Source organism: Larimichthys crocea, chromosome X (assembly GCF_000972845.2).
Source record: "Larimichthys crocea isolate SSNF chromosome X, L_crocea_2.0, whole genome shotgun sequence".
Classification (NCBI taxonomy): Eukaryota; Metazoa; Chordata; class Actinopteri; family Sciaenidae; genus Larimichthys; species Larimichthys crocea.
The window spans coordinates 3,912,792-3,929,902 of NC_040020.1; the positions used below are offsets into that span (position 1 = coordinate 3,912,792).

General features: G+C 46.0%; 1 protein-coding gene across 11 annotated transcripts in view; it reads right to left on the minus strand.

The window, feature by feature from the left end:
• lef1 (lymphoid enhancer-binding factor 1) overlaps positions 1–17,111 on the minus strand; it is a 41,212-nt gene that overhangs the window by 3,894 nt on the left and 20,207 nt on the right. Inside the window, exons 4-10 of one of the 11 annotated variants that reach the window (XM_019255355.2) lie at positions 15,029–15,161; positions 11,293–11,383; positions 9,080–9,199; positions 8,158–8,329; positions 7,247–7,354; positions 5,281–5,320; positions 4,620–4,655 (exon numbers count right to left, since the gene is read on the minus strand). In XM_019255355.2, the coding sequence (XP_019110900.1) occupies positions 4,627–4,655; positions 5,281–5,320; positions 7,247–7,354; positions 8,158–8,329; positions 9,080–9,199; positions 11,293–11,383; positions 15,029–15,161 (693 nt within the window). In that variant the 3' untranslated portion in view covers positions 4,620–4,626. Of the gene's footprint in view, positions 1–4,619; positions 4,662–5,280; positions 5,330–7,246; positions 7,355–8,157; positions 8,330–9,079; positions 9,200–11,292; positions 11,384–15,028; positions 15,162–17,111 lie in introns of all 11 variants that reach the window. The other 10 variants (XM_019255353.2, XM_019255354.2, XM_019255349.2 and 7 more) reach the window with 10 other exon arrangements.

Here is a 17,111-nt window from a genome sequence, read left to right on the forward strand (position 1 = left end):
ACATAAAAGAAAAAAAAACGCCGCCTTTGAGATTTTTTTTAACCTCCAATCACAAAGACGGGCTCGGGGGATGTTGTTTTCCACGGGGGCTATCAGAAACCAACAAGTCAAGTCAGGAAGGGCTGAAACCAGGAGAGTGAAGGGGAAAAAGAAGAGGTCGGTGTCTGTGTTAAATGTTGGAGAGAGAGAGAGAGAGAGAGGGGAAGGGTGGGGTCTGGTTGTGGTCAAAAAGGGGTAAAAGGGGGAGTGTGGGGGGGGGCGTCACCAAAACCCCACAAACCTCAAGCATGTGTGGGTGAGACTAGGGGAGTACAGGAGGGTGTGGGAGGAAAAGGGGGTTTTAAGAGGGAGGGTTTTTGCCCACATCTGAGGCGGCATCGCTGGGGGGCCCAGGCAGCTGAAGTCTGGCCGTGTGCCCCCGCACAGCTCGGTCTGAGCCGCTGCAGGCTGGGGGGGAGAGAGAGAGAGAGAGAGAGAGGGGTGTGTGTGTGCTGCACATTCAAAGAGCCTGCACAATGACCGCTCCCTCTGCTGTGGTCTCGCTTCAAAGGCCTCCACCGCCGCTCATATTCTCTGTCAGGACGGAGCATAGGAGCAGGAAAAGGAGGAGCAGGGAAAAGAGGGGTGTAAAGAGGCAGAAAATGAGTGAAAGAAAGGGAGGAGGGAAGAAAAAAAAAGCTGGAGCTTCCTTTAACAATGGCCAGACTGACTAGACTAGAGTAAAATTAAAATAAACACCACTTCCTTCACTGTCCCCCCCCCCCCTCTTCCTGTCTGTGCCCCAGCGTTACCTGGGGGCCTTTCATTGAGTGATAAGCATCTCACGAGGGGAGCGTTTTATAAGGACACATCTCTCCTCCTCCTCCTCCCGAGAGGAAGAAGAAGAGCTGCAGTGCCTTGAGGAGCCACAGGGGCGAGGCTGAGGGAGGAGGTGGAAGGAGAGAGAGAGGGAGGAAGTGGAGAAGACATCACAAAAAAGTCAAGAGACTGGACCCTCATACTGTTCCTGCAGCTGGCCAAACCGCAACACAATAGGGCCCGTGACTCAATCAAAACAAAATCTCAAGCCCCAGTCTAAACAACTGGTGCACTATGGCTGCATCTTCTCACATGTAAACAGATTCTTCAAGAGGGTCTTAATGGTTATTTCCTCTTAAAAGTGTCCAATAAGGTTTCCAGGCCAGGATAAGACGAGCAACGGGCAGTGTAAAAAAAAAACTGATTTGTACATCTAAGCTAAAACCCACATACGTGTACTTACATTACATCAAGTCTGACATACCGCCACCCTCTGGAAGTCGATGTTCATTAAGTGCTGAGAGGGTCATTTTTCTTCACAGAGTAGGCTTTGTGGAGGTCAGAGGGAGTGAGAGAACGGGAGGGTGAACATTTCCGATTTTTATTTCCTACCCAGAGAAACATTATCCGGGGCGTCGCTCTGATTTAAGCACAAATCTCTCGCTCGCTCTCTCTCCTCCACCTCCCACTCATAACTATTTTTTTGTGTAAAGTAGCACAGTTTTTAAAAAAAACATCCTCTCGTCTCCTGCGTGCTTGCTCAGAGCGAGACCCAGAGTCCGATTTTTCTTCTCTCTCTCTCTCTCTCTCTCTTTTTTTTGCTTTTCCCGGATTCTTTCCCCAATTATCCCAGGTCACTAATAAGGCGGGGTGTGGAGGCACTGGGCTGTGCCACATTGGCCTAAAGGCTCGGTGCCAAATTGAAACGACTCGGGAAATAGAGGCAGACGCTGAATCCTGCCTAATTGCAGCCGGGGTGTTTGGCTGGCTGCTCATATATATATATACATATATGTGTGTGTGTGTGTGTGTGTGTGTGTGTGTGTGTGTGTGTGTGTGTGTGTGTGTTTGTGTGTGAGAGAGAGAAATGTGCAAAGAGTGTGAGAAGATGATAGGCAATAAATAAAGAGAGAAATGAGGGATGGGGACTGAAGGGTGAGTGGCAGTCGAGTAAACTCAGAATGAGGGAGAATGAGGGATTTTCTTCTGGCTCTTTTCTCACCCCCTCCTAACACACTCCCTCCCTCCCTCCCTCCTTCTCTCCTCCTCACCCATCAAAGTCTTTTGACAGCTGACTTCTGGCTGCACACATCAGAGGGAGCAGAGCCCGAGCACGACGACTAAGAAAGAGGAGAGGAGGGCGGCCACCAAAGCTCCTGCTTGACCAACACTTTCTTGAGAGAGTTGACACTTAATGCACTTACTCTGCTTTAGTAATCGTAAAACATTGGTGTTTTTTTTGTTTTTTTAAAAAGGATGATTGAGAGTGTCTCTTGACTTGACAACAAAAGGGCGCCTTCATGAGTCTGAGCGAGATGACTCATGTGCCGTTTTATGGCAGTTTGCAAGTGTTTGCAACTCCGTCGGCCCTCGCTGGCCACATTTAAAAGGCAACCTTTGTTAAGAGTGTCTCCCCCATGTGAAAAAAATGTGCAGTGGCTGAAACGGGAGAAAGCCTCCGGGGCATGTATGTGTCTCGGCCAGATAACTATCTCAAAGGCTGTGAATCAGCGGGCTTTAGTCAGACAAAAAGGCGTGAGAGGAAGCAAGAGAGCAAGAGAGAGAGAGAGAAATAAAGAAGTGCAGGAGAAGTGAAGAAGAGGTGGGGTTAAAACTAACTGCACATTTCCAGGCAGCGTCAGAGAAGAAAAAAAAAAAACTGGGGTGGGCTGGGGCACGGAGTGACGAAGGGAAGAGACGGAAACCCTCATTTCACATTGTCAGAGTAATGACTTCTCGGAGTGCTGCACCACTGTGGTGAGAGCCAGCTGTGTGGCGGGCCCAGTGTTTGACATGCTAAAGATAACAAAGAGAAGGCGATGGCAAACCATAAAACACAGCCCCGGCGACCCGACTCCTGGTTTGCCTCACAGGCAGAAAAACTCAGCAGAAGCCATAAAATATTTTAATACGAACGTGTATTAAAGTCAATTTTCCCTTCATAAAATCCACCTAGACTGAAGCATTTCACTTTGTTATGCTGAATACTGTCCATTACGCTGGAAATATAATCTAACGGAGCGAATGTTCACTGCGTTTGAGCCATCGTACAAAACAAAATTATAATAATTGTGTCTTCGAATTTAACTCATTAACAAATTTCCTTTTGGATTTCTCGTGTGGAGGGGAAGACAGATGGGGTGGAGGCTGGGGGCAGATGAAAAGAAACAGACAAACGAGTTCATTTAAAAGATGTTTTTCGGCGTCTACACCAAGCTAACCTCAATCCAGCTCTTTGGGATCTGCATAAATTGAGGGCTTGGGGAGTTGTGGCAGTATCCTTGGTATTATGCATATTAGTTTTAAGGCTGTCACTGAGAATCAGCAAGGGTGTCCATCCCGCTGCGGCTAGGCGCTGCTAATTATTGGATCAGAGATAAAGTTCTTTTTGGCTCTCGCTCTCTGTGCACTTTGAAAAACCGGGGCTGTGGTGAGAAAAAAAAAATGAAAAGAAAAGAAGCCCAATTTCAGGTTCAGAGAGAGCCACCGGGGTCAGGAATCGATCAAGTGGAAAACCTTTGTCTGGCTTGGGGCCGATTTCTACGTAAGACCAGATTTGTCACATCTGCCCGGCTTACTGTGCTGCCGAAAGGGAGCGGAACAACAGGATGCTACCAGACTCACAGGGAGGGGAGAGGAGAGAGATGGAGAGTAAGTGGAAGACTCAAAGTGTGAAAATAGAGTTCCCTTCGCCACATATTGGGGACGTTAATCTGCCTTTGGACAGGAGGAGAAAAAAGGGCAGGTGACAAGTTTGGCGAAGGGTTTGACACGTCATCTGAATCAATATATCTCAGCATATGGTTAAAAAAAAAAGAAAAACACAGCTGAGTGTCTTTGTCATGAAGGCATTATAGACACCCCTGAAACCCCAGATACCATGAAATCTTATTAAAAGGTATAGCATCTCATTATGTTCCTGCCAAACAAGCTGCTGAATCCTGCCTCTGCTTCACAAAGATGCAGAGAGAGAGAGAGAGACAACACATGTAGTCCATATGGAGCTTGAGCTGACATCTCAGCCTTCACCGGCAGTAAAAGAAATGAGGAAGAAAAAAAAAAGAAAAGTGGGCTAGTGAAACCGTTTTCAGATGTATCACTTAAGTCTGTGTTTAGAGAACACCAAGTGGATGAGACGTCTGATTTATTAAGCAATAATTTCTCCTTTTTTTTGTTTTTATTTGGACATTTTTCTAAAAACACGACTGAAGAAAAATAAGCCATAAACCGCTGACACAACATCTGACCTTTCATCCAACCAGTGCTCGACGCAAAAACATTCAATGGAGTCGGTTCAACTCCCACACACACACACACACACACACACATGCACGTTTGATTACACACACACACACAAAGAATGGAGAAAATCCAATGCCTATTGTGCCGAGGTCATTGAGCAAACTCCACACACACACAAAGCACAATCCCTCTTCAGGCCTTAACACCACTGACACAATGACTATGGCGAGGTTAGGGTGGACCCTTTTTTAGGATTAGTCTGTGAGTACATACTCTCAAGTCAGTGTTTAGTCAGTTTGAAAAGACTTGACATATATTGAACTGATCAGACAGGGAGGGGGATGGAGTGTTTGTCTTACCATTTTCTCAGATGTACGCCGTTTTCATTCTCTGGCCTGTACCTGCAGAAAATTGCATCTTTTTTAAAAAGAAATCTTATTGAGGTATGTGGACGGCATGGATCTTTAACCATCCCTTTTTTTTGGCCTACACAGTAGTAAATATACTGACATTTTTACTCAAGATGTAATTCTCAATGGATTTACAGTTGGAAGTGCTGAGAGGAGTGCTCGTAAGCGTAAGCTAAACAAGGTCAGCAGAAAGACATACTGTAAGTGCAGCAGGCAAACAAATAGTGCAAAAAAAAAGCCCAGAATCGGTAAGTAAGTCGTATAGAATGGACAGACTAATCCCAAAGTAGGTGTAATATGTGAAGACGGGGATGCGAGAGAGAGGGAAGGAACAAACGGATGGAGGGCATGTAACACAAAGAAAGTCTGTGAGAAAAAAGTGCCTGCACAGAATCAAAGCCAGTCTACTGAAGCCAGAATGAGGATAGTATGTGAGGGGGTTTGTCCCCGTTTGTTACAGAGCGGGCATGTAAAAGATGACGCGTCATCTATGGAAAGATGCTGTAACTCACGACTGCAAGATGCGACACACACAAAATAGTTTTTTATTTTTAAAACAAGGAATCGAGAGAGAAAAGAGAAGGAACTGGAGAGGGGGCGTTTTGCTTACCGGGGGCCGTTTCCTGCATCTTCTCCCTCTTCCGCTTCTTCTTCTTTCCCTAAAAAATATACAGAGGAACACATAAAGTGTGGCTCCAGCACTCACGCTCACTAGACCACTCTGGTATCCTGCTGCTGACTGCCATGTTCACTCATCCCCTGCTGGGCAACCAACCAGCATCCCTTAGACTCCGGACTCCGAGAGCAAACTGCCACGCTGAGAGGGACGGAACCAAGCGAGTGATGTAAAGTGTTTGGCTCCACCAGCTTTTAAAGGACTTTACTTTCTAGCATATTTTAGAACCCTGGATAGGAGGTACGGCCTGTTCCTACTGTTGTGGCCTACCTTTGAAGTCCCTCTAATGACAAATATTAACATGAAGTGCAATTAAAAATGCTCACTGTAATTAGGCTAGTCTAGCTTCAATGACTGTGAAGAGCAGCCACTCTTTTTTTTTTTTTTTTTTTTCTGAAGCGAGGTGGTGGGAGTTTGTAAGGATTTATAGCTTATGCTAAATCCCCAGGGGGGAGACTATAGGTATAGATAGCAGCGTAGAGTCGTTCTAGTCAAATATGAGCAGTACTTTGGTTTCCTGCTGCAAAGTCTGCTAATCCACTTATTCATGAGCTAATCTGCCTTCTACTGCTGTGGCAGACAGGGGAAGAAGAGGGACTAAGTGAGGGTGGGTGAGAGGAAAGGGATGAGAGGGGGGGGGGTATACACAGCAAAGTACACTACGAGTGCTGCACACACTCGCCATGGCGGTGCGTTACCTATTTTGGGTGTTTTCCGGGCACAGTTGAGGATTTTTGTTTGCGGGTGGGGTCACAGGATAGCGCTCGCAGTGATACTCATCATCATTTCCCTTTATCTCTTCGGCGTGTGCCAAATAAAACCATTCCTCTGCTTTCTTTTTTTTCCTCATTCTTTTCCCCCTGCTCTACCCGTCAAGTATGTTTGTACTAACAAAGCTGGAAATTAAATGGGAACTGGGCTAACTGTCACTAGCTTTTTTTTTTTAACTGTGCTTCACTGGAAGCAGAGAGAAAACTAAAAAATAAAAAAATACACCACCCACCCCTCTCAACGAGGCATTTTGGCAGCGGAGCGGTGGAGGCAGAAGGAGGAGGGATGCTGCCGGTGTCCGAGGGGAGGCAGATAAACACCACAAAGCACTTTGGTGGTGGAGTGAATGTGAGTGCCGGAGCCACACTTTTTAATAAAGGACTGGTGCTCTCTCTCTCTCTCTCTCTCTCTCTCACACAAATTCATACCACACACTCAGAGAGACAGATCTGACAACTTCCAAGCCAATACGCAACAACACGTATGCACACACACGCACACACACACACACAGCAGAAAAACAGACTTGCATCTTAAATCCAGCTGAACCTCCCACATTCACAAACAAAAATGAAGAGGAAAAAAAACAAAAAATTGGGCAGCTGGAGGAGCAAAGGTTGCTGCTGCTGAATGCTGTATGTATGCTCCGTCCTCCTCAGCTCAGTCTAACAGGTGCTTTTTACATCCAGAGCTCCATGCTGATATGGAACATCAAAAGACTAGCATAACCATTACCTGGCAGTTTTTCACTCGCTGTGGCAATGATAATAATAATAATAATAATTATAATAATGTCCGTGATACTACAATCCATTTGAGTGTGGATGGTAACAGAACAGTGAATCACAGTGTTATGAATTACACATTAGGCTGAAACAAAAGGCTCCCAACAAATGGACTCCATTAGCACGGCGCTTACTAGTGTGAATTGGTGTGTGTGTGTGTGTGTGTGTGTGCGTGTGTGTGTGTGTGTGTCATTATCGGGTGCCATTTAAAAAAAAAGAACAAGTCATGTGACGCTGACATAAACAAACAACATGAATCAACACACACACACACGCACACGCACACACACACACACACACACACGCACGCGCACCACTTGCCAATCTGTTCTGTTGATACTTACATAATTGTCTCGAGCGGACCAGCCTGGGTAGAGCTGCATGTGGAGCTGCCGTTCCTTGCGGGCTAACTCATAATACTTAGCTTGCTCTTCCCGAGATAAAGCATGCCACTGTTTCAGTACAAAAAAAAAAGGGAGATTAAGGGGGGGGGGGTGTGGGTGGGGGGGGGAAATAGCATACAGTCAATTACTGGCATGCACTTGCATGTTCCCTGCATAAAGAAGTGTGTTGGTGTTTTGGTATATTAAAAAAAAAAAAAAAAACTTCTTTCAACTTCCAAACATTTGGTGTAAGGAAAAAAAGAGACAAAGAAGAATAAGGGGGACACATGATGAAGAGATTAACATGCAGAGTCAGAAAGAGGGAGAGAAGAGAAGGAAGAAAAAAAAAACTTTGATTTCATATCAAAACACTGGTTCCAATTTAGCGGCGCTTTTTTATTCAAACTATGTCAGCGAGCAATTACCCTATACAGGCCACAAACTAGGCTTTGCTGTGGCTGGCTGCCTCAACCGCTAGGCCTATTCGTTAAGGCTTTTAACATGGCTCTGTGGTTCCACTCTTTTCCCAATCCTCAAAAGGAACAAATTTTGTCATTTCCAACCGTGCCATTATCCAGGCATGTTTTATTAAAGCCACTTTGATTAAATGTCAGTTAGATAGGCGGTCTGTATCTGTGCCGCGCCGAGAGAGAAAGAAGTAATTGGTCGGGGCGATCATTATGACAATAATCACAACTAGTTCATAAAAAGAGTGTGTGTTAATACAGAGAGGAGTCCTTGTACTTTTTCAAAACTAATTGTGCCTGGCCCGCACCGCCGTCTTTAGAAGTGTGAGCTCTTCCTGTTTTAACTCAATTAAAACGAAAAAAATAAAAGCGCGGCAACAAAGAGCACGAGGTCCATGCACCTACCCTCCGTCCCAGGATCTGATTGATGGCAGCGCTCTCTTTCAGCGTGCACTCGGCGACCACGTTCGCGCGCATCTCTTTCATGTAGAGCATGAAGGCGTTTAGCGGTTTCTTGATGTGCGGTCTTTTGGGCTCCTGCTCCTTTCTCTGTTCGTGCTGGGGTTTCCTGTAAAGACAAAAACAACAACAGCACGGATGGAGGTAAAGACGAGGCGGAAACAAAACGGGGGGAGTGAAAAAGAGCAAAGGCAACATTTGTGGGTGCCCGCGATGGCGACAAAAAGCAAGAAGCGTCTGGTTGCTCTCAGCCAATGGCGAGGCAGCGTGAGAGAGAGAGAGGTTGCCACGCCATGGGCCCCTGCCTCTTTAATCATGTGCAGTTGCACAGCCCTTCATGCGGAGAGATTACTTCGCCAGTAATGGCAACCAAACCTTCTCGTCTACACTCTGGACTTACTTTCTAAAAACCTTTTTGATACTTGTAAAGTCTTGGTGCTGGGATGGCCATGAATAATGGAAATATCAGTGATAACCACTTCAGGGCGCTCACAGCACTTCCCACTGCACACACACACACACACACACACACACACTGGGGATGTGAATTCAGTTCATCCGAGCACTAATCTAGGACCTGTATCTGTTGCTGGCTAAGTGTGTTGTGATCCCTGAGGCCAAATGAAGCATAGGCCTGTTATCAGTAGAGCACGGGCCCTCGCTACTTATCTGCTCACATCAAGGGAATGAGAACAAGGCTCTGACAGAGGGTTTGTTCAGCAATGGCCTGCTGTAGTGGTGGAGTGCACACAAAATACCTGGAAGTATGTTGTCTCAGAAAACTGCTGATAGAGGGGGGGTGAGGGGAGGGGAAGTGTGTGAGTGTGTGAGTGTTTGATGAAGGTACTTTTGTGTTTGTAGGACTCACATGTGCATGATGTCTGTTTCATGCAGAGGCTCGTGTTTGACCTGTGGGTTGACGATGGCCGGGTGGGGAATTCCTGTGGCGTGAGGACCTGGGGGGCCGGGCACCATGTGGTGTGAGAACCTGCAATAACGGCAGACTTTGATTAATTAAAGAGGACGAAGAAGGACGGGAACATGAAAAGGATCCTCTATATTTCAGGCAAGTGACAACAGAGGTCACGAGGAAGGTGAAAGAAATCCTTCCACACGTATTATTTACCTGAGGTAAGTTTCATTTTTAGAAAGACATTAAGAACGAGCTGCTCTTTTTTCGCTCTAGCACTGATTTCACCACCCCTTTTTCCTGCAGTATTAAAGTAGTGGTCCGTGTAAAGAAAGAATAAACATATGTGTATGAGTTTGTCAGACCAAAGAAGAAAGTGTTATTAACCACCCAGCCAAATTTTAAGGATTAAAAATGTCGACAAGTTTATAAAATCTTTTGTCAAAATCGGGTAAAAATGAATTCTCAGCTCCAGGACTGTGGGGGCGTGTCCGCTGAATGCGCTGAAGCCACGCCCACACGTGAAGCGACTGGAACGTGTCAGATGAGTTCAGAAAATGACATGACTAACTTTGAGACAATGAGCTACATGAAATATCTCTATCTCTTTGCTAGGGGTGCAGGGGTATGCTCAGGGTGACCTCAGCGTGTCATCGAGCCACCCTTTAAGGACCGCCCACATTTCAGTAATATATCTTCAAAGTCTCTTCACGTGTTTCCAGCAACTTTTTTCCAACATATTTCATGTATTTTGAAAGAAATCTCAGAATTGCCTTCATACCGACTTTAATGCTGCCGATTGACAGCAGTCAGGAACAATAATAATATCCCGCTGGACACAGTAAACACATGGAAATCTCCCTCTACGAGAGGTCGCAAGATAAATGTTGTGGGTCATGAGATTGCACAGGTGGGACATTAGAAAAATAAAATGATTACAGACAGACACTCTTTCCAGTGAAATGAACTGGCTGGTTTATGATTACATGTTTGTTTGGAACCATAATAAGTATTAAAGTCAGGACCTACAAGTTTCCATGAGTTGTGTTTTTGTATCTCAGAGCATCAAACGAAATCGGAGGAACCGACAGAGAAACCTACTGTGGTCTTTAGTTTTCAAATCTGTTTGAATTGGCTCGAGTTCCTCTCAGAACTGTTTTCTGCTAAACATCTTTGGATGTGTTTTTGTTTCCTCGTTGCCGACTCTTAAGACGATTTCTCTGAAATAATAAATAGTACAGTTTGTTTCTTGTCATCCGTCCATCAGTGGGTCTAATGTCTGCATCTCCAATTTCCCCATTTTCTTCCATTTGTCCGTTTGTTTCAGCACTCACTTCATCAAGCTGCGGTTACGTTTCAAAGAAATGTTCGTTATAGAAGCATGAAATTTACTGATCGGCAATGTTCAAAAATGCAAAAACAATGCCTCCCCAGTCCACAGACTTTGACTATCACGGATCCAAAATGAGATCTAGGTGGAAAAGTGGAGAAAAACTCAAATAAATTGGGTTAATGAACTGTATGTATGCAGAATCAAGGAGGTCTGAGGAGCAAAACAAGAGGAGACTGTCTGGCCGTCAACCACCGCCTGATCCTGCACCTTACATCTGGCTTCACTCAGTGTATGCCTAAAGCTGCGTCTTTACAAACACCACGCTGACAGAGAAAGAGATAGTGAGGAAGAAGAAACAAAAAATGCAAAGATGTGTCGACAAAGAATAAAAAAAATAAGAACAGGAACGTCAGCGACAATGATTTAGCCAAAAAAAAAGAAAGAAAGAAAAGTATTGAAGTGAGGCTCAGAGAGGGAAGGAGCTTCCAGGAAGATTTGATGGGGGTTAAGCAGCCATATGGTTATGCAGGGGCACGTATGCTGTGATGTGTTTGACATGTGCTGGGCACGCAGACGAGCGGTGTGGCTCAAGCCGCAGCCATGCAGCAGGAAAAGCCAGAGGCAGACCTCCCCTGTGTAGGCTTGCTGCTGCTGCTGCTGCTGCTGCTGCAGGGCAGGACTGGTGGGATCTTCCACTCACTCAGTACACAGAGCAAAGTACAGTGTCAGTGTGCATCTCATGTGAAGCGACAGGATAGAAATCGCTCCTTGTTGTTGCTCCTTGTATGCTAATCAACCGTGCATGCTTTGTTTTTTGTTGGGTTGGTCTGTGACTCACCATCCCAGCGGTGGCGTGATCTGCCCGACTCCTCCGGGAGAGAGGGAGTAGAAGTTGGGCATGTCTGGTCCAGGGTGATGCCTTGACATTCCTACACAACAACAACAACAACGGTGACAGAGTTAGAAAGTATTCAATGCCTGATGCAATGTTTCAGCATTTTGTGATCCGTATTACATACAGCACTAAAAATCTGCATCAAATGCTTGTCAGGTCTTTAATCAGACATTTCCTGACTTAAGTGCCAATTGTGGATCATTATATTACTTAATATTCTTGTGTAGCTGCTTATTAAGACAGCATTAAACAAGGTTGTATTCCAGTTCCGCTTTTAATAGAAAAGAAAAAAAAGGGCTTTCATGTGGAGTTGATGTTCCTCAAAGTTGACACCAATCGCCAGTCACTGATCCGAGGAGGAGGACTCCTTCAGCCTTATTAAGCAGATTGGGTATCAGCCTCGATGTGACCGATACTGCAAACACTTTCTTCGCCAATGTCAGTATAAAAATCAAACTGTTTCCACTGTTCCGCTGTCTGTTTTGGCCACAGCAATCCCTGAACTCATGTTACCGTAGGTTAGAATGATTCCAATGATTCCCACGCATTGAGGTTACGTTTATTGGAAAAGAGAGCCCTGGGATTGGATCATTTTCTGAGTTTAGGTATCAGCAGAGAAAAGACTTGGATCGGTGCATCCACTTTGTGAAAGTTAATTCTTGACCTTGGAAACAGTTCCACAAAGAAAATCTCAAACTCAAGGTCTCCGCACTAACTTTCCACAGAGCTTTAATCCATGACAACCCGAGACAGCTACGAGCTACAGTTGAAAACTCGTCCTGCTTCACTACAAGTCAAGGACAGTGCACATGCCGGGGCTTGCATGCACCTCTTGACCTCACATTATCAACCAGGAAGAAAAGGATAATATTTCCTCTGCTTAGCTCGAGCCCCTTCCAGTGTGTTTCAGCGTCTTTAAGCTGGTTAATTGAGGCTTCCTCTTTGTGGCAGAGGCTGCAGCTCTCCCTGTAGACACGGGATTGACTTGGACTAACTGTCGGTGGATCTTCAGGACTAAGCTCCCTCCATCTCCAGTTCGCCTGCTCCTGCTGGGTTTCAAGGTCGAGGGGGTTTTTTAAAACCGGGGAATGGAGCTGTAAGACGACTCAAATTTAACTAAATCTGCTCGGCTAGCACTTATTTGTTTTTCGTTTTGGAGCAGAGAGAGTTGTAATATGATTAAAAGTCTGCAGATATCATGGAATACTATTCATACACAGACAAGTGCGACGTGCCTATGTGTGCTCAAACACACACATATAGTATACACAAAGAAAAGAGGGCAAATGCCTCCAGATTAGCCCCATCTTCTAATCCCTGCTGGAGCCAGCCTTTTCTCCCTGCCTCTATCTTTTCTCTTCCTCTTTCTCTCTCCAGGCTACGGTCTGAAGGGGCCCTCCCCTCCTTAGAGAAGCTCGGCGAGTAGGGGGGCTTATATCTCCAAAGCCAATGTTGCAACGCTGGATTCATAGCGTGCATAGCACTACCCCCTGCCCACTAATCCACCACGTTACACTCCTGAGGGCCCTCCTGAGGGCAGAAGGGAAGGAGGCAAGGGTTGAAGGCGGTCGAGGGAGGAGGAGAGAGCCCCAGCGTGTTAACCTTGTCACTCACACCCCTAAGGTGCCTAATTACTCACTCCCCCTATTCACACATTCCCGTTGACACCCGGCTTCACACAAAACAAGCAACACTAACGTGATTCTCATCGTGAAAGCTGGAAATAATCCATATTCAAAATTCCCATATTTAAATTTCTTTAAAAACAAAAAAAAACACACGTTTACAAGTTTGGACGTAAAAATGTTCAAAGCCCACCACACACCCACAAACCCAGGCACGACCTTCCATCCCGCAGAGCGCGGCCCTGTGCATATTAGAGCTCATAATCAGAAAATCCATGATTGTTTTTCATAATTAACGATCAAAGTCTGAGCCCGCTAGAGGAGGACAGAGCAGCAACGGGTCGATATGAGAGAGAGAGCGAGAGAGAGAGAGAGAGGGACAGCAAGAAACAGAATAAGAGAGATTTTAAGCATCAGCTCTGCTGGTATACGCGCGCACGAATATGCCTGAGGTAATCATTTGCAGCTAATTCTGCAACTGGATCGCTTGGACATGGATTTCTGTCGGGCTGCGAGTGCAAAGATCAAATATAGTAAGAAAAAAAAAAAAAGACCCTCCAGGGGTCTTTTTTCTTTTGCTCCTCTGTGTTTGTCAGATACTCGCTGGATCTCTATGGACTGGTAAGACCAACACGAAACAGTAAAAACGGAGAACATAAATTGTACAACATGACAAACTAATTTCTGAAATCGAAGGCGTGCATGTGCGCACGGTGTATTTTTTGCTCGGTTCCGTGTCAACACAACTCTTTCCTGCTTCTATTAGAAAAATATTCAACGGGAATGTGTCTGATGCGTGATTCCTCTGACATATGTGGAGCACGCTTCTTTTTATATGTCTCTCTCTCTCTCTCTGCCTTCATCTCACTACGCTGTGTACTCTCGCGCACGTTGTTATTTATAGCTGGTCCCTCAGAACCTCCCAGCCTCATCATCATCATCATCACCACCATCGTCGTCACCTTCATCATCGCCTACATCCTGTCTGATCCCTCTCCTCCTTTTCATCTGGCAGCCGCTGGAGAAGAAAGCGAAGGAGAGAAAAGAAAAGGTGCGGGGACCAAACTATGGAAGAGGCCCACGTATCTCTATCTCTCTTTTTTTCAACGTTCGTGAGAAGCTGCCAAAGTCTCCAGCTGTGCGGTGCCGAGGAGCTCGTCCAAAATGCTGAGGAGCTCCTCTGCAGCTGTCAGAGCTGTGGCTTGATGTTGTTACTGAGAGGCAGGAGAGTGCAGAGGGAGAGGGCAGCAGAGCTCAGCGCGCCGTCCCACAGGCTGCTTCAAATGAGTTCACGTTCAGAACTGAGAGGAAAGGATGACTTCGCTGTGACACATTTCGGTTTTGCGCGTCTCTATTGATTCCTGACAGTGTTGGCAGGCGGGGATGTGAAAAAGAAAAACACAGTTTAAAGACTTGAGTTCAACGTTCAGCATTATTGTGATATTTTGAACTGAATCGGTTTATTTTTGAACCTTCAAAGTATAAAATGTGATGTTTCTAAGACAACTTCTTCTTCTCTAAGACTTTCAAATGCCAGCTCAAATAAAATCCAGCGATACATATTGACAAAGTTTGGTGGAGTAAAATCTCTTTATTAAGGCCAACACTACTACTTTTAATGGCAATAAACAGCGGTGAGGAATGCTCACAGATCCAGATCTGCACCAATCTTATTAAGTGGATCAGGTGTCAGCTATTATGTGATCAGTTGCATTAGATATAGATAATTTGATATTATTGTCATGAAATTCAGTGTTTCCACTGTGGTCATACCAGGCCGGCCTCGTGTTGAATCATGTTAAAATGATCTCATTGAGTTCCAGGCAGTGAGACGTACAGATCCATTATACGTTTGCGAAAAAGCACGCTGGTATTGGATCTGTATCGCTAGATATCTGGAGCAGAGGTACCAGAATCAGAGTCTGGATCTGTACTCCTCAAATTGATGATGATTCTTGACTTCATAAAGCTCAAGAATGACAAGAACGTATATCATTCCCAGATCTATTACAGCACCTTCCTCCCATGCAGAGGTTTATTTGCTTGCTCTTTACCTTGTTTGTTGTTGGCATCCTGGGGGTGATGACCGGAATGGGATCCCGGGGCGAAGTGCTCGTCGCTGTACGTGATCAGCGGGGTGAGTGGGTGGACTGCATGGGACGGCTGCACCACAGGTACTTTGTTGGACTGTGGAGAAAAAAACAAAACAAAACAAGACTTTACATACAAAGAGTCATGACACTATACATGAGTTTCAACTGCATTATCGCACGTGATGTACGGTGCCGTTCCCTGCCACATGATCTAGGGGACTGGTACGGCACATATAGTGGCGGGGTGGTCTGCTTCTTTGTAGATGTGGATGAGGGGGGGGGAGGAAGTGAACTGAAATAATTTCATCGGTTTCCTTTTAGTAGCTTGAGCAAAAAGCACCTTAAAAACTTTGTTTAGCCTAGGTCAGCAGGACCAGAGAAAAAAAAAACTTATTCCCTGAAGGAAGGAGGGAAAACAAGTCAAAAGAGGTGCATGAGACAGCAAAAGAGAGAGAGTAAGACGGGAAACAGAGCAGGAGCGAATAGGAGTGTGCAAGCAAAGATGGAGCAAAGAGAAGAGAGAGAGAGAGATTCACAGGGTAGAGTTAGAGCAGAGGTCTTAGGCGGGAGATCAAAGGCAGTCATTAGCTGGTGAATAAGGGGAGTTCATTACAGAGCAAGAGCCGGGGGAAGGAGAGATGAGGGATGGAGGAGGAGGAGAAGAAGAAGGGGGGGGGTTGGCTACGGAGAGAGAGAGAGGGAGCGCGAGTGAGACAGATGTCTGCAGCGGTACTTAATGCAGGGGTAATCACGTCAACAGTGGCCTGGCCACATGCCCCCCAACTCTCCCACCCCATCCCATCCCCGGCTGACTCAGAGAGACCTGCCTCCCGACAACTAAAATAGACCGAGCCAGGCCCTAAAACCCCCCCCCTCTCCAACCCCCCAGCCAACAGCGCTTACATGCTTCAGCAGCACGGAACACATGGTAATGCTTAGCCATGCTAAATCTACTATTCACGATCTGAGCCCAGAGCTGGGCTGGAGTCAAAGTATCACCTCCACAGGATATATGGCTAATCGGAGCGACATCGGTTCACCGTTGGGTGAGAAACATCTTACACCAAAAAGGGCTCCCACAAGCTTTGAATCAAAGAGTTTCATGAAATTGTAATCAGACGCCCTCTCCTCCTCTCTCTCTCTCTCGCTCTCTCTCTCTCTAAGGAACAATCACCTGATTAATAATGTTGTTGAAGATACTCGTCTAAATTTAGTGAGAGCATAAATTTCCGAAGAGGCGCAATAATCAAGGGACTGTTTCTTTATTAGCTCACACTCCGTTGTCCTCGTGAGGTGTCCCTGAAGGTGACATTCCTTCAGTGCTAAGTAGTGATTGGCGGTCCTCCTCGCCCACACACACACACACATATAAATGCTGGCTGGTAACTGGAATGTCTGCCTTTCACCGAACCGCTCGCAGACTGGCACCGGTCTCAACTTAAGACCCCCCCACACACACACACACCCTCCCCGTCTCTTTCCCCCTCTCCCCCACCTTCTGGGAACGTCCTAACTGGGGAACAAAGGCCAGTATGTGTGGTGTGTCTCAGCCACATGACGCGTCGTCCACGTCAGACTCGCTTATCGGGCCTGGGAATCTCATCTCCGTGGGCCAATTCCTTTCCTAGTTCCTCTCTCTGCTGATACGAGGCCGGCACAGTCCACCACTGCGCCATTTAAGATCGCACACGCCGCCTAAACTCAGCAAAATCTTTTTTTTTTTTTTTTTAAATACGACAAATCCTGCCTGAATACTAATTACGCCTCAGTGCAGAGGCTTTCCACATTAGCCCAGGTGAGCGCGGGTTCTTTGACCCCCCCCGGTCAACAAGAGTCAAAAGGTGATGGGATAATCTGCAAGTGTGGGAGTGGCAGACCTCATCCTACAAAGGGGAGGGCTTATTAGTGAGGGCTGCTAACCCTAAAGGAGGGTTAACCAGGGCTAGGGGTTGGCTGGGACATGCCTTTACCAGGGGCTAAATGATAGCATTCTCGCCCATATTATTTTACGCCTCTCCACTCCCATTGGTTATCCTGTGGGAAT